At 44.4% G+C, this 24,525-nt stretch overlaps 2 protein-coding genes across 4 annotated transcripts in view; one reads left to right on the top strand and one right to left on the bottom strand.

The window, feature by feature from the left end:
• The window catches only part of LOC149322727 (methyl-CpG-binding domain protein 6-like), a 31,795-nt gene extending 19,047 nt beyond the window's left edge, over positions 1 to 12,748 (top strand). The window contains exons 9-14 of one of the 3 annotated variants that reach the window (XR_016272072.1): positions 2,123 to 2,304; positions 2,793 to 3,263; positions 4,160 to 4,209; positions 4,373 to 4,448; positions 7,890 to 8,206; positions 11,033 to 11,105. Coding sequence is in view for 2 of the 3 variants with exons in the window: in XM_089482217.1 (XP_089338343.1) it covers positions 2,123 to 2,304; positions 2,793 to 3,263; positions 4,160 to 4,209; positions 4,373 to 4,448; positions 11,033 to 11,107 (854 nt within the window). In the remaining variant the exon portion in view is untranslated. Of the gene's footprint in view, positions 1 to 2,122; positions 2,305 to 2,792; positions 3,264 to 4,159; positions 4,210 to 4,372; positions 4,449 to 7,889; positions 8,207 to 11,032 lie in introns of all 3 variants that reach the window. The other 2 variants (XM_089482217.1, XM_089482220.1) reach the window with 2 other exon arrangements.
• Positions 12,749 to 17,972: 5,224 nt separating this feature from the next.
• LOC149322726 (dynactin subunit 2) overlaps positions 17,973 to 24,525 on the bottom strand; it is a 72,659-nt gene continuing 66,106 nt past the window's right edge. The window contains exons 9-14 of the mRNA XM_089482204.1: positions 24,317 to 24,355; positions 22,083 to 22,160; positions 21,888 to 21,959; positions 20,891 to 20,993; positions 20,639 to 20,730; positions 17,973 to 18,494 (exon numbers count right to left, since the gene is read on the bottom strand). Of these exons, the coding sequence (XP_089338330.1) occupies positions 18,408 to 18,494; positions 20,639 to 20,730; positions 20,891 to 20,993; positions 21,888 to 21,959; positions 22,083 to 22,160; positions 24,317 to 24,355 (471 nt within the window). The 3' untranslated portion in view covers positions 17,973 to 18,407. The remainder of the gene's footprint in view (positions 18,495 to 20,638; positions 20,731 to 20,890; positions 20,994 to 21,887; positions 21,960 to 22,082; positions 22,161 to 24,316; positions 24,356 to 24,525) is intronic.

Genomic DNA, 24,525 nt, shown 5'->3' with positions numbered 1-24,525 from the left:
TGGAGGACCCCAGCGAAGGCAACGGGCCTCTGAGAGGCCCTCTGCCATTGCAAGAGCCCTCCTGGAGGGCCCCTGCGACGGCAACAGGCCTCCCAGGGGCCCGCTGCCACTGTCGGAGCCCTCCTGGAGGACCCCAGCGAAGGCAACGGGCCTCGCAGGGGCCCGCTGCCGCTGCTGGAGCCATCCTGGAGGACCCCAGCGAAGGCAACGGGCCTCTGAGAGGCCCGCTGCCGTCGCATGAGCCCTCCTGGAGGGCCCCAGTGATGGCAATGGGCCTCCCAGGGGCCCGCTGCCACCGCTGGAGCCCTCCTGAAGGACCCCAGCGAAGGCAACGGGCCTCTGAGAGGCCAGCTGCCGTCGCAGGAGCCCTTCTGGAGGGCCCCAGCGACGGCAACGGGCCTCCCAGAGGCCCGCTGCTGCCGTCGGAGCCCTGGCCGCCGCCATTTTGGGCAAAAAAATGGCGGCAAAATCTCGCTCGACCTCAGAGAAGGTCACTCGAGATTTCGCTGCCATTTTCCCAAAAAATGGCGGCGCCCATAGCGGGCAAAAGCTGCAACCGGCGGCGGCGGCAGGAGGAGCCAGGCGCTGGCATAAAGGCCTCCGCGGGCCGCATCCGGCCCACGGGCCGGAGGTTGCCAACCCCTGATCTACAGCTTTGTCCTCCCACTGGCGATCATTTGAGGGGGTACACCTGGCTATATTCTGTCTGCCGTCATTCACTCTGGGAAGAAGGAGCACTTACACTGGGGGAAGAGGTTGTTCCTTTTTCTCCCAGTGTGAAAATGCATGCAGAACATGCTCAAGAGTGCTCCATAGTTCAGGGGAGAGATGGAGCTATGCCCTCAAGTCTCCTGACCATCGTTGTATGCCTGGAAAGAAGGCGAGGAGGGGGGGGGAGAGAAAGAGCAAGCTTTGCCCTCATCCCAATCCCTAACCCGACCCACTGACCACCAGTATGCTGGTGAAGACTTAAATTCTATCCGTCTGATTATAGGATCTCAGGCTGTAAGTCAGAACCAGGGCTCCTGGAAGAGCACTATCTCTGTGTGCAAATGGGATACTATTAAAGTTGGACTGAACGTTGGCAAGAAATGGTTAACCCATGAAAGAAAAAAATTCTATCTTAATTATTTGCAGAACTTGGAAATGTTACTTGTTGCATTACAGCTCCCAGAAGCTATGTGCTGGGGTTGGTGACTGTGGAATTTCTAGGAGCTGTTATTCCAAGTAACCAATATCCCAAGTTCTGAATCTTTGTACTCTTACTTTCACCATAATAGATAATTACTAGGGATCCTTCTTGGGAGAGAATCACATTCACTCTGGGTGCAATGTATTCACTTAGCATTCAACATGGCCATGCACTAAAAGATGTTCCCCCAAACTATCCGAAATTTATGAAGGAAGGGGATCAAACACTAATACAAACCAATGCAAGAAGGTTCCAATTCAGCCGGTGAAGCTGATCAGGATAGAAGAAAAGACAAAACCACTTCTGTTTATTTGCTGCCTTCCTTTTGATTGAAGGATGCTGCTTGTTTTGTTTTCACCTTGTCAGTTATTGTATTCTCAAAGTTTAGTGTCTTTGTTGGCTGCAATGAACAGCCCTGTGGCCCATTCCTTCCTCGTCTTTTTCACCTTGTGTAAAGGAGTCCTATGCATACAACTGTACATGCCTAAATTCTTCCAAGTGATTATAGGTACGTACAATTGTACTCTTTCTCTAAATACACAAGAGTTGGAGGGTGAGGCACACTCCCACTCTCCTTTTACACTGGAAGTGAGCAAGCATTTCCAGGTGAACTCAGTTCCACGCAATGGTGTTCCTTTTTCCAGAGTAGCTTAGGGATATTTACAGTACAAACAACATCAAATAACCTTTTATCCTTGACAGCTGATGGGACATAGGAGAAGGCAGCCTCCAAGTTTGATGGGGAACCCCATCTGTGATCTGCACATTCAGGATGGTGTATGTAGTGAGAGTATGTGTGCTTGTGTGTAGGTCATCTCTTTCACTGTCACTTTGGTGTGTTTGTGTGCCTGCCCTAGAATGCCTCTGGTGATGGCTCTGTCTATTTACCAGACACAGAGCCATAACAACCTTGCTTTCTCCCTTGTCCAGGTGACTTGTCTGCGTTGAACCCAGCCTCAGGCCCTTCCCTCATTGGAAACCCCCTGCTCCAAGCCCAGCAGCCACTTCTGCCGCCCAACCTGCAAGGGGCTCTTGGACTCCACCTTTTCCAAGGGCAGCTGCCCCTGCTAACAGGCTCCAATCCCATGGCCTGCCTCCTCCAGAGCTTGCAAGTAAGCAGGGAGTCGGAAACTTATCAAGCTTGCAGGGGTGGGCAGTGCATAAGCATGCACACACATAGAGATCCATTGTATTCTGCTTTTCTGCATGCATCAGGGTCAAAGAAGTTCACAAAGAAAGCATGATGAAAAGCAGTGTGTCACTATTAGCCATTTCCTTTTGAAACGATTCCATAATGACATAATAAAACCATAAGGATACAACATTCATTATTTTTTTAAAAAAAATATCCAGCTTAATCAATGTCATATCATGACCAGTGAGAATCAAATGAAACCATCGCCCATGTCAGTGTAGCAACAGTAGCAGAATGTGAATCTTTTTAAAGAGGGCCTTATATATACTGCCTTATACTAACCTTAACTCTCAATATATTGATATTCTCATTGGTTCACCACTGAATTCTCCACAGTTTGCACATTCTTTAAGTTTTTCCTGTTCTATGGATTCTCATTCTTTTACACCTCTTTCTGTTTTGCAGCTGAGCCCTGGTTTTGGTACTCCAGAGAAGCCAGTGCTGCCCAGTGAAGCTCAAGGCCCAGCCTTGTCCACCCTGGCACCTGTGCTGGAGACTGAGCCAAGCCACAGTGCTGTGTTGCCCCCTTGCATGGACACTGCCTCCCCAAGTGCCTTAGAGCCCCCCAATGCCCTGGAGCCCCCCAGGCAAGGACAGCAGGAGGACAGCAGCTCTCACTCCCCCTTCAAGCGCCCCCGACGTGGCACCGAAGAGCTAAATGGGGACTCTGGCAGCAGCCTCCCCCGGGGGCCAGGCCGAGGCGGCAAGTCTGGACGTCGTGGGGGTGGGCGGGGAAGAGGCAGGCGGCACTTCAATGGACAATTACCTGAGCTGGGCACCAGCCACCCATCCCACCCTGCCTGGCGCTGCAATGGTGAGATGGTGGCAAGCAGTACTGAAAGTCAAGCGAGTCCATTTGCTGTTCAGGAGATAAAGGTACGTTGACTGCCAGAAAAGGGAAGGAGTGCTCTGACATGGGTGGGAAATTATTTATTATGGAGGAACTACATTAGTATCCCACCTTTCCTCCAGTGATCTGTTCAAAACTGGTTTATAGCAGTGCGTGATGGTTATCATGGCTTCTTCAAGGCCAAACTGATAATATATTTCCCATTTCACAACGTGTGATTGATATTTTAACTGCTTGTTGGCATAATTTATTTAGCATTTTTTGCAAGATTCCCAGGGAGAGTAACTAGTAAACAGTCCACTGGAAACTGGCCACTAATCTGTGTTGTGCCCTTCTTCCTTTATTTCCCTACTTGTATTGCTTTTCGCATGGACAAAGAGCCACAGAGTTCTGTAATACTTTGCTTCATTTTCTTTCTGCCATGTCCCTACTTTAGAGAACCTAAAATGAAGCGAACGGAACTCTTAAGACAGCTAGGACAGATCCTGGGATCACTGTTTAAAATGCTTGTTCACCTTAAAAATTACATTAACAACCACAACAACAACATTTTGGCACCATGTTACACTGAACACATCTGAACTTCTTTGCTTTCAGAAGCTGAGCAGGGTCAGGCGTGATTATTACATGTGTGGAGACCTCCAGGGATTAATTAATTCCAGGACTCTCCAGGTAGGGCTAGGAAATAATTCCATCTGAAACCTTGCATAGTCTCTGATGCCAGAGTTGATAATACTGAATTAGATGGATCAGTAGTCTGAGCTAGTATAAGGCATCTTACTATATTCCTAATACATACAGGAACCAGCAGGGACCAAAAATGTTTAGTGTTGCCCTATTTTTTATGTATCAAGGACCTCTGATCAGCTGGCTCTGTTATGAGGAAGAGGAGATACTCACAATTTAACCATCCTTTCTGCAGGGCCCTCCTGGAAGGCGACCAGCCCGGTGTGGTCGGAGGAGGAAAAGCAGGTGAGCACCAGGTGACCAGAAGGAATGAGACTTGTGTAGTATATCTGACAGAACTTAAACCTAGGATGCTTATGCAGTAGAGGTTGTGTGGCAAAGACAGGGTTGAGCCCATCAATAAATTAGCTCCTGTCCTCTTTCCATTAATTTATCATTGTTTTTGTAGTGGGGCCTGGTCCAGTTCTCGACCTGAAACTACACGGATCCGGGGTGCCAGTGCTGATCCAGGACCCAGCCCGGTGGTAAGTATGACCTTACTCAATACCACTTCCTTCCAGAAGGTACAGGCCACACCTTCTTGTCACTAAAACCACACACATAAATGCTGCCCCCCCCCCCATACACAAACAGTGGATAAAGAGTCTGCTATGTAGAAAGTATTGTTTTTTTCTGGGAATTCTAGTACAAATAATGAACTTTTCTGAGCACTAGGCCACACTTCTTTTATTCACATGTGGTTAAGAGTACAAGCAAGTGTGGTATAGTGGCTTGAACATTGGACTATGACTCTGGGGACCAGAGTTTGAATCCCTGCTCAGCCATGGAAACCCACTGAGTAGCCTTGGGCAAATTTCGCTCCCTCAGCCTCAGAGGAGATGAAACCAAAAACACCTTTGAATAAATCTTGCCAAGAAAACTCTGTGATAGTTTCCCCTTATGGTTGCCATAAGTTGGAAATGACTCGAAGGTGCACAACAACAACAAGTTAAGGAAAGGTTTCCTATCTATTATCCCATTATCCACATCTGTGATTTAAAAAGTACTGTAGTCTGATAAAATAGAGGCCGAGGAAGGATTCTGGAAAGAATTAGAGCAGATGAAGACTGTTTTGTCTGCAACATGCTTTTCAGGCAGGTTTGTGTGGCCATTTTCAGGGTCCCAGAATGTAATAAACTATTTGCTGCACAAAAAAGCATCACTAGTTGGCACTAAATGGAAATGAGGGTAGCAGAGAAACCAATTTGGTTAGCCCACCACCATGGCTACACATCACGTCTGAACAAGGATAGTGGCCTGTTTTTGGTTGGATTAGGCCCATGTCTTCCCACTGGTATCATGCCTGCTGTTTCCTTGCTCTGAGTTACATTTCTAGCTAGTAATTCCTGTTGAATGCCCTTACTATTGAAGACTAGAGTAGTACACTGTATTAATCTGATAGTTTTCCAAGCTGAAGGAAATTGCTTCTGGTTCCCATTGCATTCATTAGATTGTCTCAAAACTCACTTTTCATTTAAACAATGTGTATTTTCAGAATGGCAGGAGTGTGCAGAGGGGAAATATAGATTCTGCTGAGGCAAGATGCCACATAGAAAAGCTGCCTCTAGTGGCACAACTCTTTATATCTTCATCTCTTAAATACTCCTGTCCAATCTGCTCAAGATGAGCCTGAAAATTATTCATGCTGGTAGAATCAGACTTCCTCAGTATTCATGCTGGTTAAGGAATTCTGGAAGTTGTAGTCCAAAAGTTTTGCTTGTTCCTATAGCAGTTTTGCCAGCCTCCTGAAAATGCTAGAGGTTGTATGGGTCCTATTGAATGTAGTATGGAGTGGTTTTGCTGCGGGAGGGGGCAGAGATCAGCTAAGAAGGCCTTCCATGAAGGGACCTATTCCTCTATTAGAACAGAAGTCCTGGACTGAAGCGAGAGACTTCATTTCAGCTGTGCAGCTAGCATACTGAGGGATAGTTGGAGTACTGAAGGCTTGCTTTGAGGGAGGCATAGGAAAAGGTCTTTCCCCTCTATTGTCAAAAAATCAAATAGCCATTCAACATCATATATAAATAAAGAATCATCATCATCATCATATGGGAGCATCTTGCCTGTGCTTTTGGCCCCAGAGAAGGGTAGAACTTGCCTTATAAACAATATTGCTTGTGGCAGTTTTTATTTCTCAGAGTGAGGGCACCTAGCACAGGGTCCTATGTCTTTTCCATTACATCCTTCCCATCCAGCCCAAGGGCTTTACTCTTCAATCTCTCTCTTTCCCCAGAGCTGCTAAGATTGGTGCCAGTAATCCTTTTTAAGAGTCTAGTTTCTGGTGTGTATGTTGGGGTGGAGGGCATTCATAGCAGTAGAAAGAAAGAGTTAATTCTTCCCCTGGGAAGACAAACTGCCTAGAGGACTGACTAGCTCTGATTTCAAGGCTTCCTTATCTCTCTCCAATTTCCCTACCTCTTTCTAGGTGTTGATACTGATGTTTGGGTTGCTGCTTTCATCAACCCAGAGCATAATATTGATGGAGCCGTGGTGGTGGTGGTGGGATGTATGCATATGTGTGCTGTGTATGGCTCCAAAGTGAACCACCAGTCACATGCATCCCCATAAGACTCCTCCAGTGGGAAATCTGCTTTCATGGGGCAGGGGAGGCTCTCTATACATTCCCTAAAGGGATTCCCTAGGCTTTCACAGATGTTTATATTGATGTCAGAAGCACAATCACAGACAATACAATTGGCACACCCTTGGCTGGATGTGTTTTCACTTAACTGTGCCTTCCCTTGTGCATGTGGGTGAGTCAGGCAGAAAATCAAAAAGGAACTTTTTGTAATAATTAGCCACAATCTTCTAGCAGAGGAAGTGGAGCTTGTGCAAATTTACTCACTGGATTTTGCCATTGGTGAAATCTGTCTTCTGTATTACTTTTCCATCCATAATAGCACCCAGAATCTGCCAGCTGAGTAACTTGTTTCATCATGCCTTATGGCAGTCTTCTCAACCTAATGGCCTAGGTTTTCCCAGGTTTGGAAAAACTTTTCTTATGGTGTAGCTATATGCTACCTAAAGCTCACTCAAATCCATGTAGCCTCATGCTTACACTTTGCTGCTGCTACAGTTTTGCAAACAAGGCAGAGAATTGTTTATTTTATTATGTATCAGCTTCAAAATAAAAGCTTTACAGCAGTTAAAATATGTGGCTTCTTAAAGACTATGTTATGTGGTTTCTTAAAGAATCTGTGTGTTGTGTGCCTACAAGTCGTTTACAACTTAGAGCAATCTTAAGGCAAACATACCATGGGTATTTTTGGCAAGATTTGTTCAGAGGAGGTTTGCCATTGCCTTCTCCTGAGTCTGAGAGCATGTGACTTGCCAAAGGTCACCCAGTGGGTTTTGCAGCTGAGCAGGAATTGAGCCCTAGTCTCCAGAATCGTAGTCCAATGCTCAGACCACTAGGCTACACTGGCTCTCCTCTTAAAGACTAGTCAGTTTTATTTTGTGGCTGTGTTCCTCAGAAATGCGTGCCAAGTAAAACTTGTGGCCCCTCAAGTTACCATTCAGACTCTTTCCTGGTTACTCCTTTGGAAATTTTTACAATGGGAGTCCCCACATCCACTCTGTGAAACAGTTTAGTTTCAATGTAGGGATTTGTGAGGTGGAGCAGAATAGCCAGCCTTCTCTGAAGATGTCAGTCACAGATGCTGGCGAAGCATCAGGAATAAACTCTTCTAGAACATGGCCACATAGCCCAAAAAACCCACAAAAAAACTAAGAATAGTCAGCCTTTTGTAGTCCTCTGGCAACCTCAGAGCTGTGCAGAGTTCCACAGGAACATGTCATGCATCTGGGTCCTCATTTTGGGGGAAGGCCCACTCAGTGGCAGCTCACATGTTTTGCACAGATTGAGGGTACAGTTCCACAACTCAGAATGGGAAAAGTTGGAGGAATTTCTGATTTTTCTCTTGAAGGACAGAAAGAAAGGTATGCCTTTGGAAGAAGAAAGCTAACCTTGAAAACCTCCTACCTTGAGCTGTAAGAGAGAAGGCACCCCCACCCCCGAAAGGCAGACTGGGAGATACTGCAGCTCTGCAGGTTTCAAAGCCCTTCTGTTACACCGACACATCTCTGGAATACGGATGGAGGAAATCACAGCAGGTGGTGCAGTTAGATGCCCTCAATTAGGGAGTTTTATCTCCCAAATATAGCCATTTTGACTACATGCAAAAAGAAACAACCTGCAAATCCACCGCACTCCTTCTTCATTGCTGGCAGGAGATAGGAAAAGGCGAGTCCTTCTATTCTTCCCATTCTTCAGCCTTTCTCCAGTTTACCCAAAGAGAGGTGGGAATGCTAAGAAAGCCTCTCTTAGCCAAGATTCAGGAGAGGTGCTGACTGATGAAGCAGATAGAGCTGAGCATAATATGCACAGCTGGAAAAGTTACTTTTTTGTGGTATAACTCTAAAATCCCTTGGCAAGTATGGCCAGCAAATAGCTCAAGTTAGCTCATCCTGTAGCCTAGTCCTGTCTGTTGCTTTGGCCAGCAGTGATTCCCCAGAATCTTTACTCCTGCTACAGCTACCTAACTTCAAAAAAAGCAAGATATTTTCCAGTGTCCTGCCAGCAATGCAGTCCAGGGACTAGACTTGGCTGGCATCTTGTTTCTGCACAGCAAATGCTTTTTTGTTGAGCTGTGCCCCTTCTCCTTATTTAGCTGCCTAAAGCCACCTCTCTTGTGCTCCATCTTCACCCCCCCCCCCCAAAAAAAAAATACTGTTACACTCAGGGCAGGAAAGGAGCCAAAGATCTGATCCTGTTTAAACAGAGATTTACTTTGATATGTTCCCCTGCTTTAATGTGGACTGTGATTTCTGTGTTACATTATGGGTTTTTTTTTAAGGCCAGCATGTTTCAGTGTGATTGTGGGGAGAGGGTTTAATTCCGAAAGGCACCATACAAAGAACTGATTTCTCTGTCTTCCCCTACCCAACATGCTTTTTTCACCTTGTACATAATTACGTCTACTCCAGCAACTTAGTTTCTAAGTTTCATCAACTAAGAGCAGAGTTGGACTGTCTTCCTTCAGATGTTTCTAGTACCAAACACTCCTTGCCAAACATAGCCAAGGGTGAGGGATCATGGGAGCTGGACTCTAAAACATCTGGAAGGCCATATTTGCCCAGTCCTAATGTAGATGCAGCACCTGTCTGTTTACTCCCTTATGAGTGAGGTTTTAGAAACAGTCCATATTGGTCAGTAACAGCTGGATTAAACCAATTCAACATGTGAGAAGCAAGAACAGCATCAGCCAAACTGTGATCTCACACTACTTATAATAATAATATAATAATAAATTTTTATTTATATACCGCCCTGTGGCGAACCAATCCGGGCGGTTTACAGCATTAAAATAACATAAGCATAAAAACAATATATTTCCCTCCCCCCTTAAAAAGTTATTAAACAACATATCTAATTTAAAACCACAATAACTAGTTAAAATAACAATAAATTAAACAAAATAATACCAACCAATAAACCATTGCAACTTCAGTTCTAAAGAAAAGGGGGCTTTGGAGACATTACTGAGGAGGGGGAAATCCTAAGATCCTGAGGCCGGGATATTTCAGTCTGGGAAGGCCTGCCTGAAGAGATCCGTCTTGACAGCCTTTTTGAAGCTGTCCAAAGATGTTAATTGACGGATCTCATCCGGCAGGCCGTTCCAGAGTCTAGGGGCGACAACAGAGAAAGCCCTCCGGGAGGTCGCCGCAAGCCTTGATTTTTGAGGCTGCAACAAGTTCCTCCCAGAGGACCGGAGAGCGCGGGGAGGATTGTATGGGAAGAGGCGGTCTCTGAGATAGCTTGGGCCCAAGCCATTTAGGGCTTTAAAGGTAATAACCAACACCTTGTACTAGGCCTGGAAACCAATAGGCAGCCAGTGGAGGGACCTCAAAACCGGAGTGATATGGTCCCTTCTAGATGTTCCTGACACAAGCCTGGCTGCCATGTTTTGAACCAGCTGTAGTTTCCGAACCAGGCACAAGGGTAGCCCCATGTAGAGCGCATTACAGAAGTCAAGGCGTGAGGTTACCAGCGCGTGCACAACTGTCTCGAGATCCCTTACTTCCAGAAAAGGGCGCAGCTGGCGTATCAGCCGAAGCTGATAACAGGCGCTCCTGACCGTCGCATTAACCTGATCTATCATCAGGAGCGACGAGTCAAGGAGCACCCCCAGACTGCGAACGCAGTCACTAGAGGAGAGTGTGACCCCGTCCAGGACTGGTGGTTGCAACCCAATTCTTGGTTTCGGGGCCGCTACCATGAGCACCTCCGTCTTGTTCGGATTCAGCTTCAATCTGTTTTTCCTCATCCAGCCCATTACCGCCCAAAGACATTCATTGAGAGAGGAGATGCCATTAGAATTCGAGGCCGACGAACGAGACATGGAAAAATAGATTTGGGTGTCATCAGCGTACTGATAGCACCCAGCACCATAACTCCGTATGATCTCACCCAGCGGCTTCATATAGATGTTAAACAACATTGGGGACAAAATAGCTCCCTGAGAGACTCCACAAAGGAGCTCCCTCTTTCTGGAGCTACTGTCCCCAAACAGCACCCTCTGGGACCTGCCTGAGAGGTAGGACCGGAACCACTGCAATGCAGTGCCTCCGATACCTAATCCCCCCAAGCGGTCCAGGAGGATGCTGTGATCTATCGTATCGAAAGCCGCTGAGAGGTCTAAGAGCACCAACTGGGTCACACTACCCCTGTCGATGCTCAGACGCAGATCGTCAGTCAAGGCAACCATGGCAGTCTCAACCCCAAATCACTTATCTATACCACTGACCAAGACAAATGATGGCAGGAGTCCTTAAGGTGGAGAAAGCTGTGGGCTTCTAAAGGTTGTTGGTCTCTTCTCACATCATCCCTTGCTATTGGCTATGTTGAATGGGACTGTCAGGAATTGAAGACCACATACTGTATTTAAGGGCCACAGGCTGCTTCCTAGTCCTGACAAGAGGAAGGATGGGGAAAGAATGGGACACTCCTCACCTTACTAGCCAAGTTTTTAATCTTGAATTTTCTTTCTCCCCCTGCCCCACCTTTTAGGTTGACTATGCTGTTGCTCGGCGGCCACGTCCTGGCCGACCAGTGAAGAACAGGAGAAGGAAACTACCCACATAGCACCACCTGAGCTGAGGGGGCCTCCACCACTGTCTGCTTCTAAGCCAACACTGCTTAGGGGACATCCCAGCCTTCTGTCTCTCCCTGCCCCCAACCACCAATTTCATCTGTGGTGCCCAGCCTCTGGACATGCCATGTTGGGGACAAGAGGGGGAGGAAAGTACCAGCACGAGGATCTGTTGTTGCTGATGATGGTGGGCTCCTGGCGCCTTGGCCATGAATGTGTTTGTAGCTTCACCAGTTGCCTGGGTCCTGAATCTCTCCCACAAGGGACCTCTGAAAGCACAAGGTGCAGCTCTGGTCACAGCATTTTGGGGAACGGGAGGGAAGAGGCTGAGGGGATAAAAGGGGGTGCTGTAGCTGGACACCCCAGTAAGCACTTCTCAGAGATACTTTTTTTTTTGGCAATGCTCTGAAAGGGAGTTTCTTGTCACAGTGCAGTTTGGGCCTTTCTCAACCCTGGCATTCCTGTCTTCCCTGCCCCTGGTGACATTGGCCACCCCACCCTGGTTGGGTCTCAAAACCTCAGCAGGAGTAGCAAGGGCTGTGTGCTCCAGCAAGGGGACACTGCTGCCCTTTCACTTCCCACCTTACCTCAGACCTGTGTGCACTGTGGCACCCGGGTGAGAACCGGCTCAGGGTTTTAATACAAGAATCAGTCTTTCTCTTTCTTTCTCTCTCATTCTATCTCTTTTTTTGCCTCGCCAAAAACAGAACACACAATCTCCTGGTCCCAGTACAAATAAAGCAATAAGGAAAACAAGCCACATTTGTTCAGTGAGGATTCACTCCCACCAACTACCCAGCAGCTCCCTCCCTCCCTCCCTCCCAAATGCAGGCCCAACATCTCCATTGATACACTACTGAAACAGCATGGCAAGAGAAGCAAATGCAGCCTAGTGGTGACAAAGTCTGGGTGGTATTTGGGCCTGCGCTCCTTCTTGGCTCTAGTTTGGACCCTGGGGCTGTGAGGACCTCAAGTGGACCTTCCCCTGTTACAACCCATTAAAAACCCCATAGCCTTGGCTACATTTGGCCCCTTGTTTTTCTCCCCTTTAAAAGGAAAAAAAAATCCTCAGAAGACACTCGGGTGATAACATGAGGGGGAGAAAGTTGAGGGAGACAAGGAGTTTGTGCTCAAAATACAATTGACCCACTTTGCCGAGCAAATCCCCTTCATCTGCTTCCCTCCACTCACCCCCAACACACACACACACTACAATCTTCATCTCTGAATGACCAAAATACTCCACATCCAACTCTTCCCTCTCACCCCTGGTCTGGTTGCAACTTTTAATGCATTATGCAAAAGCACTGTGTAGATACTGTACAGGTTGCGCTGTGTCCCCCCTCCTTCCCCACCTCCACCCCGGTGCACTTCAACCAACCAACCAACTTCGGCCTTTGTTTTGTATAAAGAAAAAAAGGAATGGGGAAAAATACTATTTTCCTTCTTTGAGCTTAAATTTTGTTTTGTAAAAAATAAATTTACACAATTGTGAATTGTAGCTTTTCTATGGGAGCGACTTTTAATTTAACAGATGAAAATATTTTGAAGCTTAGATTGAAGTTACTGTTTCTTTGTTTTATTTTTGGGGGTGTGTGTTTTGTATCAAGTATTAAAATATGTATTTAAAAGAAGCTGGATACAACTCTTCTTTCAGCAGTTCAGCTGATGTACCTTGAGGCCAACTGTGTCTGGCCCTGTTTTGAAACTAGGATGGAAGACCCAGTTACCAGAAGTTATCTTACTGTGCCTGCCAAAATACTGTAGCAAACCTAAGAGGCCATTCCACCAAGTATGATGACAATGACTGGCCCATGCCAAGCCAGCAGGAAACAAGCAGAACCCCAAGAACATGAAGCTTAAATGGCTACACGACCCTTTTTCTTAAGATGTAAGGCAATCTCAAAATTGCCCACCGAATATTTGCATCTTTCCTCTATCACAGGCAATTGCTTTCTTCCAACCAACTTTCTTTTAGGGCAAAATAATCTGGCTGGCTCACCACCTGAAACTGGTGTAGTTCCTCAACTGGTTAACAAATAGGACTCTGGCTCAGCCTTGAATGTGTCCATCTGTAACTGTCTGGAGGGGCTTATGATGTATCTTTAGGTTCACTTGAACATGCCCAGTTAAAGACTGCTGGCATATGCATAGGCATTGCAACAAGGAACTCCCCTCTCAAGTATTTTTGAGCACTGAAATTCAGGAACATTATTAATGAGTTTTACCAATAATATTTATTTGGTTGGTTTTTTAAATCAGAAAGTAGGTTATTCATCCAAATGTAATAAAAGGCTGATGTCTCACATGAAGGTACAATATATTCTTGTTAGACATGTCTGTTGTGTGCCTTTAAACTATATGGTGACCTGAAGGTAAACCTTTCTTGGCAAGATTGATTCAGAGGTTTGCCCATGCCTTCTCCTGAGGCTGAGAGCATGTGACTCACCCAAGGTCACCCAGTGGGTTTCATGGCTGAGCTGGGAATCAAACCCTGGTCTCCAGAGTCATTATCTTAACACTAAATGCACACCATACTCATTACTTTCCATATATAGTTCCATTCCATACATTCTATATATAGCATATTTTTTTATACTCTCACTTGTCTGTCCTTTATTGGTATCAGTAACATTGTACTCACCCAGCCATTATGGCCAGTTTGCTTGTAGTGGTGCTTGTGGCTTGCTTCTCTAGAGGAGCAAGGTCTATTTCTACACTTGTCTGTATCTGTATCTTCAGCATGCTCTGGCCTCATGTATCTAAATTATGAACTTCATACAGGTTTTTTGCATCATTTCTTGGACTTTTTTAACTGGCACTAGTCAAGGCTGCTCTTGTGGGACTCTCCCATGTCTGTGATATAATTTCTCTGTACTGGATCTATTTCATACATGAAGTTCCTGCACCTAAAACACTGACCTCTTTTCCAGTTAAACACCTGAATTTACTTGTCTAACTATAAACAATACAGTGTGTTCTTCAGCATGTTGAGCTTATTAGCTAACTAAAATAGGTAAAATACTCTTTTAGTAGTTCAAAGCAGAAAATGCAAAAACAGATGGAATGTGTATGTGTGAGAGCATCTGTGCCTGCCTTCAGGTCACTTGTTGACTTGTGATAAATTTCATAGGGTTTTGTTTGCTGTTGTTTGCCTTCAAGTTGTTTCTGACTTATGGCAATCCTAAAGTGAACCTGTCACAGGTTTTTCTGGAGCTGAGCATGTGTGATATGCCCAAGGTCACCCAGTAGGTTTCCATAGCCGAGCGTGGGTTCAAACCCTGATCTCCAGAGTCATAATCCAACACTCAAAAAGCTACAGCATGCTAGGCAAGGAATACTCAAGCAGTGGTTTTGCAATCTCTTCCTCTAAAATATAGCTCACAGCACCTGGTATTCATTGGTGATCACAAATAGTACACCTTTATACCAGAGGAATGGTTTGCCACCTTTACTATCTTACCACATACATTGACAGCTTGCTGTTTGAAGTGGCAACCCCACTCTACCTAATGGCAGGGTCTGCCTGGAGCAGGAATACAGTGTTGAAGTCACCAGGGTCTGAACCTAGGCTCAATGCTCAGAAGCTATTCTTTTTAAAAGATCTGTCAGTACAGCCAATGACTGATTTCAGATGGTGAGCCAGCAAGGAGCACAAAGGAGCTTATAGTGCTTGAAGATGAAGCTGGTATAACAGCAAAAATACTAATTTTCTAAATATTTGTTCAGATACTAGAGAAAATAAATAGAATAGAGATCTCTAAGACCTCAAAAGTATATCTGATCACACAGTGCTGGAAGCTGACACAGTGCTGGAAGCAGGAACAGGAACCCCTGTCCCTCAGAACTGAAATGCTGAGAAGGTACCAATTTCAATCATGACAGTGTGTATGTACAGTATGAAAAAGAATAACAGGATATGTGATATAACATTACAAGATCCACAGGGGTTGTGCCTAATGAAATGAAATCCCAGAAAACTAGTATTAAATGAAAGGCTGTGAAAAGGGAAGCAGGCCACTCTGATGACTAATGCAGAGTAAAAACCAGGGCATGAGACCGTCAAGACCTAATATGAGGTGGTTGTCTTCAAGTTGTTTCCAATTTATGGCAACCCTAAGCTGACCCTATCAAGGGGTTTTCTTGGAAATATTTGTTCAGAGGGTTTGTTCCTATGAGGCTGAGAAATTGTGACTTGCCCAAGGCCACTGAGTGGGTTTCTGTGGCTGAGCATGGATTCAAATCCTGGTCTCCAGGGTCATAGTCCATGCTTAAACCACTGGCAACTGGCTCTTGCACTTGCATTAATGCAGACAATTCTCAATGTCCCTGTCAATCTTAAACATCTAAAAGCAACTAATGAATCTGCCAGCCTAGTGCATTGGTACTATAATGAAATGTCCAGCAAGAAATAACAATCGATTTGAAAATGATACATGTATAGATAAAATCTTTCAATATGGAAATAATGTGTATTCTGTCTTATTTTCACCTGTACCCTCAAGAGTTAACTTTTTGATTATAATTTATCTGGGTACCTATTGCGATTTTTACTGAACCATATTACTGATGCCAAGATAAGAACTAGACAAAGAGCTAGACATTCCTGCAAAACTTTGCAGAGGGTCGCATTTGCCTCTGCTGATGAGCAGCTGTTGAGTAAAAACCAAGGGCGTAAAAGCTTGCATTCCACCCACAGCACTAAAAGGGAAATGGGAAGGAAAAAATATGAGATTAAAAAAAACTTACTAAGATGTCAGTCCACTAGCTTATGCATTCAGTATGCATTTATCCCAGAAATTCAGTTGAGAAAAAATAACATGCCTAGGAGTAATAGTGAGTTGATTCCTAGTGGTTAGATAAATAGTTTGCATGTCTTTTATAAAACAAATTGGTAATAGACTCTACTAAATTAACAACAGAGAGTGGCACAAAGAGCCTTGCTCAAAAGCTGGCATCCTCCACCATTCCCGAGGGCAAGTAGGAAAGCCGAGGCAGTGCGAGGAGGCCACACAACACAGACAGCTCAGGAAAGGTTTGTCACAGCTAACCCTTTCCACAACCCCACACCTCCTGCTGCCTAAGTGGCAGTATTGCTCTGCCTAATGGTAGGGCCTGTCTTAAGCAGAATTACAATCTACATATGGTACTAACAGTGTTTAGTTTAAACTCTTCACAGGGTTACAGCCAATCCTCCTTCAAAGCACCATCAACAGAACCCTAGCCTGTATTTGAGCTTCAAAGTTACTTTTGGGGACTATAGCTCCCCTAACCCCTCAGTTTGGCCGGAGGCAATGCTGGCTGAGGATTCCTTGAGTTGTAAACCAAAAATTAACTTTCCAAACCCTGGCTCTACCACTGAGTTACAACTCCATCCCAACTTCTGAAATGAAACATGGTGATTTGACCAGGACACCAGAACCTACATAGCTGAAGGACTACCCCATCAGCACAGCTCAAGAAAGGCTTTTCTTTAAAGCCAAGTTTCTAATCTTTAAACATGGCTAGAAAACTGTGGACAATGTTCAGAGGAGGCTCAAATTGGGTGTGTTCAAAACAAAGTTTTTGGTGGTTTGAGGTTACAATCATGTCTTGGATTCTACTGGTTATCTTACCACCTTCTTCCTCTCCCTCCATTTCCAACTAATCACCTTCAAAGGCTTTTAAAAAATGAATTTTAAAGCTATGTTATAGAAAAATATGGAAAAATGCAAATATTTAGAAAGTGAGTTTCCTTGGCACAAATGACAGTTTAGCATACAACAATCTACACTATGTAACAACTGCATTTGCTTAAAGGTAATCAAAGTTTCCTGCCAGAAGTATCACAATGAGCATAAAAGGTACACACTGTTTCCAAAATTGTTTTAGGGGTTTTGTCTTAGGGTTCTTGTGTTTGGAGACATTCACATTACTGTGTTTTTATTGGCTTATGCATCACTTCTCCTAGAAGTTAGAAGTTTTCCTGATGTCTCTCTCAGACTGATGGATGGTGGGACAGTGCTGCAAAAATATACTAGGCAGCTTTATCCCCATCAGGGTTGTTGGGTATTGAGTGGGCCCCGGTATCCACTGGGGTTTGGTTCCAGGACCCATATAGTAGAAGCACACTGTCACATCAATACATGGATGCAACACTAACACTGCTAGGCCTTTAAAAAACAAAAATGCACCATTGTGTGGGCTACAATATGTGAATAGTAGCAATGAAACCTGTCCACCCCCCTCATAGTATGTACAAGGGCTCTGGTGAGGATGGTTAGGGGTCCAAGCACATTCAGTGTGAGCCATGGACTATTTCTCTAAAAGGCGAGAAGTGAAAGAGTCTATGAATGTTCCTCAGGGGTAAAAAGGGACAAGAACATAAAGGCCAGAATCCTGTCAGTGACTACGTTAATGGTCCAGTGGTGGCAAGAGGAAGCAAGCAAACCTACCAGCTGTGCATAGCCCATTTCCTCAAAGCCCTACTTCCTTTACACCAGCTGTGTCTGTGGCCTTTTTTCTCTTGCTCCCACTGCCTACTCTACTACAGTTCTGCCAGAGTGATGCAACCTGCTGACCAAACATGCAGGTTGCACTACACCAGGATTCTGTTCTGGGTGTGGCCTAAGGCCCATCTGAGGAAGTCAATCAATTGACCGCAGGAAGTAAATGGGGGCAACAGCATCCTTTTGTCTGTGCTTCCAAGCAACAGGAATAAACAGGCATACCATTTCTGCTATCAGAGGAGGCAAAGAACTGTTATGACTAATAGCCATTGACACCTCCTTAAAAGCACACAAGAACTGAAGAAGAGAACTACAAAAAGTGAGGCAAGCACACAACTGGCTCCTCAACAGAAGACTCAGTACAGAGCAGTAAGCGTTAAGTGTTTAATGACAGTAAATAATTACACAACAATATGCTCCACTTCCATGCCAGACTGAGGGGATATAAGACACCTTTCCCAGTAAAAGCTCCTTGTTTTGGGCCAGAGTGTACCTTGCCCAGGTAGCTATGCAAAGGATGGTTCCCTTGCTAGTACAGGCCCTCCTCTCCAGACTGGAATGCAGCACTGCCCTCTGCAGTTGGCATCACCGTAGGGGCAGCAAAACATTGGAAGAGAAGTAGGGTTGCAGGGAGAAGTCTGTCAGATAACTAAGCACTCAATCCCCTGGCCTACATGAAGGCTGAGCCCCTGCTACAAGTGCGCAAGAAAAGGGACAGAGATAAGGAAGGGACGGAGCAGTTAGTGCATGTTTGGACAGCAGGCAAACTTTTGTGCCTTGTCTCAGTAGACTGAGTTTAGGGGCATCACTTGGCAAGCTTCTGCATCCGTGCATCAATGCTGGCAAAATTGTCCTCGACAGCAGAAAGGTTCTCCTTCATGGTCTTCTGAACCTAAGGAGAAAATGTGGAAAGTTGTCAGTCATATGGGGAACATGATAAACTCACCTGAGCAACTTGCGGTACATTTTCACAAGGGCTACCTACTGTCACTCAAAATAATCAAGTCCACAAGTGCATCAGGAAGGTCTAAAACCAACTGTGGCTGTGACACCTAGTGATCAGAAGCACTGAAACTCTGAGCAAGCCCATATGCTGCATCAACTGAACAGCTGTATTATCTGGCCTGGATAAATTGAATACATTTTCTTAAATCGTCTCTTTTATTCCTCATTTCCCTCACAATTTCTTCAGGGCCATGACGGAGAACTGCTGCACAATTACAGAAGGAAGAGAAAAGGAGTGACCTAGCAGAGCTGCCACTGTTCCTCAGGAAGGGGGCTTCATTGCTTCATGACTTGGAAAAGGCTCTACCATCAAGCCCATCTTCATTCAAAGTGGCACCAGCTCTGCCTGAATGTCTCATTCACTTATCTCCTTGGCTTTATAGATTTCAGCAGGGACACGCTACAAACCTTGAAGCCTATCTTTGCAGGTATAAAAAGCTAGAAACTTCTTTTTCTTTTATGGAAGTTGACACTCTCAGGAAGTTTAATGTCATGCCAGCATTTACAGACTGGGAAAATTACAGCTTCCAAAATCCCAGGACTTTTCCAAGTTCTACTAATATCACATACTGCACATTGTTTAGGCTCTTAAACAATCACAGCATACACAGACATAGCTATATTTTTTTCTAAAAACAGAAGATGCATTTTTGGTGACTGCTATCAGCCACCAATATATTACTAAATCTTAGTAAATGGAATCACTATTTCTTATAGCAATAAATTCCAAGTTTGACTGTGCAAATATTTGAGATAATCTTTTCTCTGTTTTAAATTTGCTACCTATCAGGAGGCATTACATGTTATAGTAGAAAAACTTTTATTGCCCAAACATTATTTTGCCATAGTCGGCCCTTCTTGTACACGGATTTTTTTTTATACACGGATTCAAGCATATACGGTTTGAAAATGTTCAAAAAAAGTATACATTTCAAATATCAAACCTTGATTTTCCATTTTTTATAAGAGACACCACTTTGCTATGTCATTATATTTAATGGGACTTGAGCATACACGGATTTTGTTATACATGGGGGATCTTGGAACCAAATCCCAGCGTATAACAAGGGTACACTATATAAACTGACTACAGGACAGGGAAGGTGGGCATTTCCTGATAGGAGCATGCTTCACTGTAATTTATAAATGAAAACAAAATAATTTTCTTTTAACGTACCAACAAACTAGTGCAGGAATTTACTGAGCATGCAGATACGATACTTTTGGATGGCCAGGCTTCACCACCAGACTAAGGAGTCTCAGCCATTTTAAGTGTCACTTAGAAGGAATGGCAATGATGCCCATGCAACCTGCCAAAGGCAAACAGATTGGTTCTGTGTCTTCATCCCAAGCATGTCAAAAGGAGCTCCACTTTTCCTTCTGGCCCCAGCTGACTTAATCTTTCTAAGATAGCAAGACTGTTTTGCACACTAATTTCTAGAGCTCATGGTTGCAGGGGAAGGTGGATGAGCTGCAACTTGTTCCCAAATACTGTGGGATGATGCTACATCCCTGTGTGATTCTGCTTTCCTAGCCATCCATGATGACTTCTCTGCAGAGTTCCTACAGCAGGAATGGGCAAAGTGCAGTCCGTAGGCTGCATGTGACCCTTCAGATTGGCTTCCAATTTGGGTCATTAAAAAAAATCCACTAATTTCCTATTGTTAAAAAAGGGCCTCTCCTAGACCTAAGAAGATCCAGGAAGGCTCAAAATATGGTAAAAATGGCCAAGGGTGTTTGGGGACATTTTTTTGGGGGGGGGAGAGGGGGGTGTATTATTTTTGGCAAGAGTTGGTGCAGTATATGTGTGTTTATTTGGCCACCTCCCACAGTTGCCCAATCCTGCCCTAGAGGCTATGTGGTTGCGTCAGATGCAGGGTAGAACCTGGGAAAGGGGTTTTTTGTTTTTTTTTGGACTATGAGTCCCAGAATCCCCCAGCCATCGTGGCTAGAAGCCATGCTGGTTGGGCTTTCTCAGTCCAAAATAGTAATTTTTCCACCTCTTTACTGGGCCAGTGCTATAAGTCTTACCTGACTCAGCAGAGTAACGTTGTCCTTCAGGGAATTAGCAATCATCTGTTGAGTAGTGTCCAAGTGAGTCAGAAGTTGCCCAAACTGCATGGCTACAAGAGGCAAAATCAGCAAAAGTCAGTTTAGGGGGTAGAGGTATTCAGTATCAAATTGTTCAGAGGGGGAAAACTGGAGGCCCAACTCTCTGGTGCCTGAAACTTTATGTCTGTCCTTGTCCAGATCAGTTTAACCCCGAGGAGCCCAGGGCCTCACCTTGTTCATGCAATTGCCGCACCGTGACTAGGCGCTGCACCACTTCTGGGAGGGTGCTGGCCAAGGGGCTCCAGCGCTGCACAATCTCATAAAGTTGATGTACCTAGAGAGGGAGAAAGAAGGAAGGTCACATGGGAAACTGCTCCAGGCCCTTAGGCCAAACAACCCTGGCACCCTCACTGCATATGTTCAGAGGTGGAGGCATCTCTGTGCAGGTATTCACACATGCACACAAACCCACACAAAACCAACAACAAAAATGTGATCCAGTTTGTCCCTATATTCTAGGGTGCAGAATCTCTGGACTTGTGTGGGGACAGCTGCTCAGTCAACTTAGGGCTTGTAAACAAAGATTCCACGTTCATCTCTTGAGAGCAAGTACGGTAGTGACTTGTCTACATGAATCAGCCAGCACAGAGAGAATGATCATGTCATCTGAAACTGCCTAAGAATGCAGTGCTCTGCAGTAGGTTCAGTTCACACATTCAGCTGCCAGTTACTCAGTCTGAGTGATCCTACCGATATCAGTTCACATATTAAACAGCCAAGAAAGTGGAGCAAGCCACTCTCAGACACCATCTTCTTTTCTTTCCTCAACATTCTCTCAGGCTTCAGTTGCCAACCCATATAGGAGTCTTTAGAGCTTTATGAGCATGAAACCAATCTTACTGGCTTCCTCAAAACATCCCCAACTAAGCTGTCTCTACTTGGCTTTCTTTCCCAGTGTTGACAGGAACCCTGTGAATTCAAAAACAATGAGCTTTGCCATCAGGAACAGGAATCACACTGACCCAATGTCCTTTCAACAAGACATCATCATAACAGGATTGTTATTCCAAGATGCTACAGTCAGGACCTGGGTTTGGGTAGGAACTGCCAATGCTACGCTCACTGAATCCACACATACATAAGTGAATAAGAACAAAGTGGTACTGTGGAATTTTCGGGCATAGAGATACAAACACAGACAAAGACACATACAGTAAAAGAATCTGACCTTGCTTTGGGTATCTGCATCCTCCACAGTGGCCTTGTGCTTGGCAATCTCATTCACCTTTCCCAAGACACTCTAGAGATTAAGAATCTGTTGTTAAAAGAGCTAGGGTCCAGTCAGAATTTCTAAAATCCCATGCCCCTTTACACACATCCCGACTCCTATTGTTGGCTAAACCTCTTAAGAGTTAAATCCCACCTGTAGTCGTGCCTCCACCTGGTCCAGGGATGCCACATCTAAGGAGCTGACTTTGGCCTGCAGGATCTCTACAGTTTCCTATGGACAGGATGTAACAAGGGAAATGTGAATTTAAATAAATATGAGATTCATACTAGCAAACATTTATTTTGCTATTCAAACCAATATGTGGAATTTAGTCATTGCACTCATTCTGACATCCCCAGGCTTTTGTTTCCTTGATCTGTACGGTTCTCCAGCTTCCAAAGCTCCTCTGCCTGCTTGCTCCCTTCCTGTCAGAAGTACATAATCCCATCTGTCCACAGGCTCCATGTGACATTAGTTCTAGCAAGATATAATTTCCCCTCTCCTTTCACTTTGTTGTTTAACCTCTGGATATATCTTTCTCTATCAACTAGAATGCCCATCAACTTCATCACAGCTTAGCCAATGGTATCATGGTCTTATGATATGGTAGGTATGGCCTAGTTCTGACTTTACAACAGTTCTGTTGAGTTCATAACAACTATTCCAGACTTACTAAGGAAGCTACACTGCAAAATGATGGCTTACTCAAGGCTAGCCAGTATGTCAACAGTTAAGGGGCAATTTGTATTCAAATACTCCAATACACTTAAATCCAACACTCTTTATGGACTAAACTGGTTCAGCATACAGACATTATCATTTTAAATGTCTGATTTGGTGTTATTTTTAAAAGGGAAATAGTGTACGATGCTACAAGGCTACTGCTTGCTTTTGGAAGAAAAGATTAGACTCTATATGTGAAAAAGAAAAAAATTAAATAAGGAAAAAGATGGTCAACCTCCTAGACAGTATTGCAGACATCTTTGAAAATAAAATATAACACAGCCCCCCATATCTGTGGAATTGCTAACCATGGTTTCGCTTACTCATGTCTGGGGGGAAAGGTCTCTCAAGGCAACTGGAGGTCCTCCAGCATGACTCTGTGGTCAGCTGGAAACTCAAATGGATTAATGTGGTGAGTTAGGGTCTTACTACTGTGTATGGTGGCTATGGCTATGAGAACCTTGTTTCTGGATTTGGTATTAGCAGACATCAGTAAAATTACATCAGAAGCCTTTATCTCCAGGTTAGGACTACTATCTCTTTTCTACCCATGTCATGCAAGTGAGTCTCTTTCTCATAAATAATTGATTGTGTTATGTTTGGCAGGACATTTAGAGATTTCACACAACTGAAAAGGCTTAAATACCCTGTCACTTTCTCAGTGGTTAAATAAGAGTCTGCAGCATCACGCTGATGGAGAAATCAACTGAGGCTCATAGAAGGTTAATCAATAAGCCATTTCATTCAGTTTCTAAGAATATTTCTATTCCAGAAGGCACTCAACGTGTCTTCTTTCTTGAGGCTATTGCTCTACAGAGATGAGTGTAATTTTTCATGGTTGCAGATTATGCCATTCTATTTTCTGTGACTTATGTAGTTGCTCAGGACAACAGAGCTGAAAGGAAGGCCATCATTCAGAGGACTAAGGACTATTGGCTTGTGTGCTTATATTTACTTCCAAGCAGGAAGCCCACCTTTCTAAATCAGATTATATTGCTAAATTTATGTAACTTCAACATAGGGTACCTGGATATTCCCTCCCCTCTCCATTTTCCTCTGTATCGTGCATTTTAGAGTGTTTTCAGACAGACAGGGAGTATCTTATCATTCAATCTCTGTTCAGCACTTAGAAAAGTAGATGCTTTGTATTACTCAACAGCAATAATTGCCATATTATCTGTATAACTGTATGCTGTTTTCACTGTTAAAAAAAAAAGAATCTAATACATAAAGAAGTTTAAAAAGAATAATCATAATAAAACCATGTCAGGAGACAGCCATCCTTTTTGGAGCCCTTTCTGTTCTTAAAACTGACTTGTTGGGATGTAAAACTCATTGCATGCCTCCACAGGTTTGGTCTAGAATGCCCAGAGGAGTCTAAGACATGCTTGACTAAACAGTGGGTTATATTCCTTGCCATAATGAAATAATGACCCAAAAAATCTATGTTCCAAAACTTTCAATGTATTTCCTCCTTCCTTGCCTCACAGTGTGATTTGCACACATGTACCTTGTACAATACTGATCAATCCCAACACAGCCCTGCAACCATAGAAGAAATTAATATGCAACCATCAGGCCTAGTTCTTAAAAGCAGACACCACCTTTAATTTCTTCCAGTCCCATTCTAAGTGGCTACTTAGAAAATCCCATTAATTCCTTACCATAAGACTAGCTCCCTGAAGTCCAACAGACAGTGGATTCTAAACAGAGAAAGAGTGCAAAATTAGTAAGTCATACAGTACAGTGCTAGCCAGCCTCTGGCCAGTATGTCACATATCCATAATGCAAGGTAATGCCACTCTATTGCACACTGCAGTACACAAGGAATAACAGCATATTAGGATACGGTTTCTGGTGGCGCAGTGGTTAA

The sequence above is a fragment of the Sceloporus occidentalis genome, unplaced genomic scaffold (genome assembly GCF_023333645.1).
Source record: "Sceloporus occidentalis isolate IW3139 unplaced genomic scaffold, rSceOcc1.0.p SCAF_1, whole genome shotgun sequence".
Lineage (NCBI taxonomy): Eukaryota > Metazoa > Chordata > Lepidosauria > Squamata > Phrynosomatidae > Sceloporus > Sceloporus occidentalis.
The sequence above is the reverse complement of the archived record's forward strand: the minus strand, read 5'-3'. Positions and strand labels throughout refer to the sequence as shown.